The sequence below is a fragment of the Nanorana parkeri genome, unplaced genomic scaffold (assembly GCF_000935625.1).
Source record: "Nanorana parkeri isolate BGI_ZX_2015 unplaced genomic scaffold, ASM93562v1 scaffold630, whole genome shotgun sequence".
Classification (NCBI taxonomy): Eukaryota; Metazoa; Chordata; class Amphibia; order Anura; family Dicroglossidae; genus Nanorana; species Nanorana parkeri.
Genome location: NW_017306898.1, coordinates 178334 through 185502, shown reverse-complemented (window position 1 = coordinate 185502; position 7169 = coordinate 178334). Strand labels below are relative to the sequence as shown.

At 46.0% G+C, this 7169-nt stretch overlaps 1 protein-coding gene across 2 annotated transcripts in view; it reads right to left on the bottom strand.

Annotated features, from left to right (window-relative positions):
* Positions 1-7169, bottom strand: part of AK4 (adenylate kinase 4) — a 39868-nt gene that overhangs the window by 3962 nt on the left and 28737 nt on the right. For both annotated transcript variants that reach the window (XM_018563083.1, XM_018563084.1), the window contains exons 4-5: positions 6455-6627; positions 1907-2025 (exon numbers count right to left, since the gene is read on the bottom strand). In XM_018563083.1, coding sequence (XP_018418585.1) covers positions 1907-2025; positions 6455-6627 — 292 coding nt within the window. The remainder of the gene's footprint in view (positions 1-1906; positions 2026-6454; positions 6628-7169) is intronic.

Below are 7169 nucleotides of genomic sequence, written 5' to 3'. Positions count from 1 at the left end.
AGCAGAATTCTGTCTCCTCATTGTCCCTGGGAAACAAGACAAATCTTACTTCTACCCTATAACGCGCTCAGTCATCGAACACCTTTTATGTCGTATTCCAGGTTTTCCTCATCTTCTCGCTGTAAGCTGGCCATACACATTACGATTTATCACTGGCTGTCAGAATACAAGAGCCAGCGAGCGAGATTCCCGCACTGACGCTGTGTTAATGTGGATGAGGGATTCAAGCATTTTTTTTTTTGATGCTGGATCCCCCCAATGACGCTAAACACTGTGAATGGGGGAATCTTCCTTGCTGGGTTTTGTATTCTGACAACCGGTGCCCACGGCTGTCAGAGTACCTGTACAGTACCTGATTGGCTGCAGTCATGGGTCAGCCAAAAACTTTCCACATGGCTCCTACAGCAAAAGTCGACTTTTGTCGAACTGGTTGTTGCTGTCAAGACCGCCAAAGGAATGGAAACGAAGGAATTGCCATCAGGAAATGGATGGAATTCGGTACGTGTATGGCCAGCTTTGGGCTTTCTGATTAGTCAACACTTGTCACTCATGACTTCTCTTGTGCTGCTCTCTAGCACTGGAAAGGAAAAAAGGAAAGGAGCGCAACTGACTGGCACAGGGTGTATGGATTAGACATGATCGGGGACAAAAATGAATCGAGGTATTGGCACTTACGTGTGATGGAAAGAGAGGGCACAAGGGTGGTGTATACTTCTGATTGGGTCGTGGGGTCTCGCCGCTTGGGTTGGAGGGTGTCACAGGGGTCGGTGTGCTGTCGTCTTGTGCAGACTCCCGGTAGGAAACCGATGTGGGAAGGAAACAAAGAAGTCCCCAGAAGGACTGCGACAGCCCGCAGACCCCTGTGACATCCTCGAACCCAAACGCCAAGACCCCACGACCCCATTAGAAGAATACACCACCCTTGTGTCCTCTCTTTCCATCACATGTAAGTGCCAATACCTCGATTCATTTTTTGTCCCTGATCATGTCCCGCCCATACACCCTGTGCCAGTCAGTTGCGCTCTTTTCCTTGTTTCCTTTTCTGTTCTACTTCATACAGTCAGAACACCCCGGTCTAACAACCTTAGGAGCCGCACACCGGCCATAACACAACACACCGCCCTAGGAGTGCGCTAACAAATCATTCTTCTCTCTCAACTATCTCTAGCACTGGAACTCTCTCAGGCCCCATTCACAACAGGGCGTAACGTGAATGTGTGCCAAACGTGCACGCTTCAATGGCCATTCACGATACATGCACACAAATGGTGCCATTACTAGGTAGGGCGGTTCTTCCCTGTACGTTCGCAGACTGCATGTTGCCTGAATTTGCAACATGTACCACTTTTCCCCGTTTGGCGCACATCCAGGGACCCAGTAGGGATCAGTGGGGATGTGCGCCAAACGCTTGAAACAAAGTCTGGCAAACGTGCGGGAACTTTCATTCCCGTGACGCCCTGGTGTGAACTGGGCCTCACATATACCATCAATCATTCACTAAGTCTATAGCGTCTTTCCCAAAGCCATGTTGTCATAAATCTATAGACCTCATTGATCCCCAAGATCTTTCTCACACCCCCAGTAATTTCCATCACTGCAACAAAGATACGGCTGCCAATCTCCGTTATCTCCGTCAATACATCTAACGCCTTTTTAGTCTTTGGCCGTGTCGTCCTTTTTTGGGTGTCTAGTATTTGTAAATGGTAAACTCATTGCCAAACGGAAGTATATCTTCCCTTGCATAGCAAACATCAACTCATCAATAAATTCTAAAAATATAAATAAAATATAAAATACTATAATATAAAACACATCAATAAATTCTAAAAATAAACTATAAAATATATAAAATATAAGTAAACAGTATTTCAAAATGAAAGCCAATTTAATAATAATAGTAACGCACTTATATCTTTCCATAACCGGTTTGGCAACGTCTTTGTATTGGCGCAGCCTGGTAACGACTGCTTCGGGTTTATCTGCTTCTTGATGGACTAATGGCTCTCTGGTGACATCATCAATGCCCTAAATATCAAAAAAATGAAATGATCAGACTTCTAGGACACAAGTCTCAGGTCCTCCCCCGCTTGCATGCCAAGGATCTGTAAGAGCGGGCACAAGAGCATTATCTGCAGACATCAGTTATACAGTTTTTGTGATTTGAACTTAAAGCTGAAGCTTAAAGCGGATCTTTACCCATATCTCTAAACTAACAACAAACACATCTTTAGAAATGTTTAGTGATGACAATCTACACACACATACTTCTAGATAATTGCCGGCTTTGTATTCTTTGCATTCCTTATTTCTCTTTCCTTCTCCAGTCTTCTGGCAGTCGCCATGTTTACTAAGGGCAGATTACTAGTTTCCCTTTTACTTCCTAGATTTCTGGCACATGTGACTAGACATGTGACCATGCACATGATCTCAGCGGAGGAAAATACCTCGTGAGATTACAGATGAGATTTCCCAGCAATGCTCTGCTGGTGACAAGGCAATCCCAGGGTGTATTGCTTTGGCAAACTGAAGTCATTTTGCACTTTCAAAGCAGGAAGGGAACGCTCTGCAAGTGTAAGTAATTCACAGTCACAGCATTTTACACCTGACATGCCTATGTTATTATTACTCATCATAATACATGGAGGGGTACATTGGTATAATTTGATTTTTAAATGTAAAGGTCTTTAATCTGCCTATATTTTGCCTTCCCTGGTTTCGCCTTCCCCCATCATCAACATGCTAATAACATTTTCATCACATTCCTTATTATTTTAGACTCTGTGGGTCCCAGCGCTTTTCTATGCAATGCAGGCTGATCATAACTGGTGGGAGGGGCCGGCATGGCGCTGTACATAGCTTCCTAAAAACATCACAGCACCCTGCCCCAGTTTTTCACTCAAGAACCCTCAGCTCTGATGCAAGCAGTGGGCTGGCTCTTGGGAAGAGTTATGCAAATATCAAAATGCCTTAATGTGGGATGTCAATCTGGGGGCACGGTAATGCCTAGGCAAGTTTTATTTGCATACTGACCTCCCTAGGTAACGCTCGCATGATTGAAAGTACTGAAATCCAATGAATGAAAGGGGCGGGCCAATGACTGTCAGGCTGGGGAGAAAAGCACTAGATGATGCTGAATGTCCTCCAGCCAGGAATTGAGGCGGAGCTCTATCTGACTTGCTACCGCTTCTAATGCGCATTGTGAGAGGCTCAGAGTGTGCAATATGCTCATAATAAAATAAGTAAGTCGCAGAGGTTTTGGGATTCTGTTCCGTGGAACAAAACTAGAACTTTTCAGCGTTATGGCTCAGCGGTATGTCTGCAGGAAGAAGAATGAAGCATACCCTGAAAAGACCAGTCTGCCTACAGTGAAGCATGGTGTAGGCTCGGTGATGCTCTGGGGCTGCTTTGCATCCTCTGGCACTGGAAACCTGCAGCATGCAGAATCCACGATGGATTCGATCAAGTATGAGGAAATCCGAGGAGAAAACATCATGCCGTGTGTGAGGAAGATGAAGCTTGGGCGTCATTGGACCTTCCAAACAGGGCAATGACCCCAAGCGTACCTCAAATTCCACCAAGGCCTGGCTGCAGAAGAAGTCCTTGAAAATTCTACAGTGGCCATCACAGTCACCTGACTTGGACCCCATCGAAAATCTCCGGTTGGATTTGAAGAAGGAGGTTGCAGCACGCAAACCCAAGAATATTAGTGAACTGGAGGCCATTGCTTATGAGGAACGGGCTAAGATTCCTCAGGAACGCTGCCAGAAGCTGGTGCCTGGCTGTGCATCTCGTTTGCAGCAGGTCATAACAGCAAAAGGAGCTCTACTAAGTACTATAGATGCCGCCATGACGGGGCTGAATCATTCTGAGGCTGCACAAGTCCTTAAAAGTTACATTTTCAGTTGAATTTGGGGGGACCACTTGAAACATTCGTTGTGTTGACCTATTTCAATTGCTTTTGTTGTATTTGTTCATTGCAAAGTCTGTGCATGTTGCCAATTCTTACAATGGGGGGAGAATCATTATGATGACAATGTGTATAAGAATCCCATCGCTCTGATACATCCAACGCTGAGATCCGTCAGACTTTCTACGTCAGGGATTCAGGAACAAAGTATCGGAGAATGCGCACTTTGTTCCAGGGGATGCTTTGTCGCAGCATCACATTGTTCCATCTTCAATCACCTGCTAGAAGATGAATCCTCTCCATCACACAGATAAAGGTCTGCCTATCCGTGAGCGTGTTATCTGTCCTCTCCGCGGCTGTGCTAAGATTCATCTGATCTTCAGTCTCTATGGAAGAAAAACAACAGCAGGACTCTACACAACGTGACCGCTGCTCCGGGAAACCAGATTGGACTTCTGATCTTTTTTTCTAATGTGACCAGCTGCAGTATTATATCTGACCTCCGTCCTCCCCTTCAGTCTTCTATCTGACCTCCGTCCTTCCCTCCAGTCTTGTATCTGACCTCCGGCCTTCCCTTCAGTCTTCTATCTGACCTCCGGCCTCCCCTTCAGTCTTGTATCTGACATCCGTCCTTCCCTTCAGTATTATATCTGACCTCCGGCCTCCCCTTCAGTCTTGTATGTGACATCCGTCATTCCCTTCAGTATTATATCTGACCGCCGTCCTTCCCTTCAGTCTTATATCTGACCTCCGTCCTTCCCTTCAGTCTTCTATCTGACCTCCGTCCTTCCCTTCAGTCTTCTATCAGACCTCCGTCCTTCCCTTCAGTCTTATATCTGACCTCCGTCCTTCCCTTCAGTCTTCTATCTGACCTCCGTCCTTCCCTTCAGTCTTCTATCTGACCTCCGTCCATCCCTTCAGTCTTCTATCAGACCTCCGTCCTCCCCTTCAGTCTTATATCTGACCTCCGTCCTTCCCTTCAGTCTTGCACAGTTGTACCGGCTCCTCTCCTAGTCTGAAATTGCTTACTCAGCTTCTAATGCCCATTGTGAGCTTCTTACAGCCTCATTTAGCTCTTTTCTTCCCAGCCTGACAGTCCCTGGTCCAGCCCTTTTATTCATTGGATTTCAGTTCCTGCAATCATGGAGGCTCAGCATCACGACCTAGGGTGGTCTGCATGCAAATACAACCTGCCTAGGAAGCCCACTCCTCCAGGCTGGCATCCACCCATCAAGGCATTTTGATTTATGCATAACTCCTCCAAAGGATCAGCCCACTGCTTCCATCAGGGCTGAGGGCTCTTGAGAGGAGTACTGAGATCATGGCTGGTGGGAGGGGCTGTCAGGGTGCTGTGCATAGCTTTCTGAAAACATCACAGCCCCCTGCCAGCCCCTCCCACCAGCCATGATCTGCCTGCCCTTTATAGAGAAACACAGGGACCAAGTGATGGCGTCACTGGCTCCAAAATAAGGTATGTCATAGTTACATAGTTACATAGTATTTGAGGTTGAATAAAGACATTAGTCCATCAAGTCCAACCTATTAGGATCTCATTCTAGGAGTACCCGTACCCCTGTATATTACGGTCCCTTAAGATTTTCCGTCTCTGAATGGATAGAAAAGTATCTCGGCAGGTAAAGCAGATCCATTGTAAACGACAGATGCCTGGTGCTGTGGTAATGTAAACTCAGCACCGGAGATCCTCGGTGATGTCATTGACCAAATATGGTCACGACCATATTTGGTCAATGATCTTGTCTGGCCTCCCCGGCGCTGTGTATTTTATCTGTGCATACACAGATGGGTCTGAGTTCAGCTTTAAGTTATCTGTATACAGGGAGTCATGATGCCAAACATACTGATAAGTAGATTATGGCTTTATATACACTGTAATATATACTGTATGTGAAGCCATTCATAAGTGAACGGGCCAATGAAATCCTACGTCACTTTCTGTACAGACGCCGAGACGAACTCGCACGTCGTTTCACACTGCTTCAGTGACTATATAAATATTGCTCAGTTACAGTACAACCATTGTGGGGCTGAAATACAAGCACAGCTTAACCAGCAGTGAGGTGGATTAGTGGTTGGAATTCGAATGTCATCAACTGGAATTATTTAGGTTGAACCTGAGCCAGATAAAATAATCCAGTTATGTTTCCTCCCTGTGTTCGGGGCTCCGGGGTCAATGCAAAGTTTACAAGGACAGACAAACAGGACTGACGGATGTAGATACATTTTACAATCCCCATAGCATGTCAACTGGTACAAAGAGTTTGTGGTGCAATACCAGATCTGACCTGCAGATGGCACTGCAGACAAGACATGAAAATATGAAAGTGTCTGGAGACCCTGACAAAGAACTTCTCCCATTTGGTCCCCTTTTGGTCTATTAAAAAGGGACACCGATACCGATACTAGTATTGATGCCGATTCAGTAAAAAAAACAAACCATTTTATAAGGTTAGTTTTGAACTCTCCTCCAGAAATCCCCTACTGACCATGTTCACCACAAGAAGACAAAGTGTTACTTTAGGTCCTTACGGTCACAGTTGGAGGATTGAACTCCATGTTGTAGACTCGTCCGCTGGGCAGGTGGACCCACCGCGTGTTCAGTCGATCTTTCAGCGTCTCGAAAGGGATATTCAAGGTGATCACCAAGTCCAGCTCGCAGATCTTATCCAGCGCCTCCGCCTGAGTCAGGGTCCTGGGGAAACCTAGAGGCGAACAGAAAGATTTCAGGTGCGTTGCACACTCTGTAACGAACAGGCTCCGCCGCGGTCAGAACGCATTCGTTTTCTCTGCACCGTCCCCGTCAACTGCCGTTCTGCAGCTGCCAAACAATATAGAGAACGAAATGCACATTAAGGGGGGCGATTTTTAAAACCGTTCGCACAGGGAACAGCTATGCAAAAGAGAGTCACTGCACATTATGGCCACTAGGTGGAGCCGAGGAGCGTTGGAATTTCCTATGCTCCCTGGCGCCATCTAGTGGCCATAATGTGCTATGACACTTGTTTGCTATGCTAATGGTTTTTAAATCTCCCCCTTATTATGCATTTTGCTCCTTTTTTTTCTATAAAGCAGTAAAAATGAAGTTTTTCTGGTTTAAAGCCCAATGGAACCTGAGGTGTTCATTAGCTGAGTACACTTCAGATATTAAATCAAAAGGTGTTCAATGCCTTAAGAGTTCCTTGTCTTTCTAAAGCAGTACAGATGCCCAAATACCAGCCAGCAGCTGCCAAGCTGTACCCTGAAT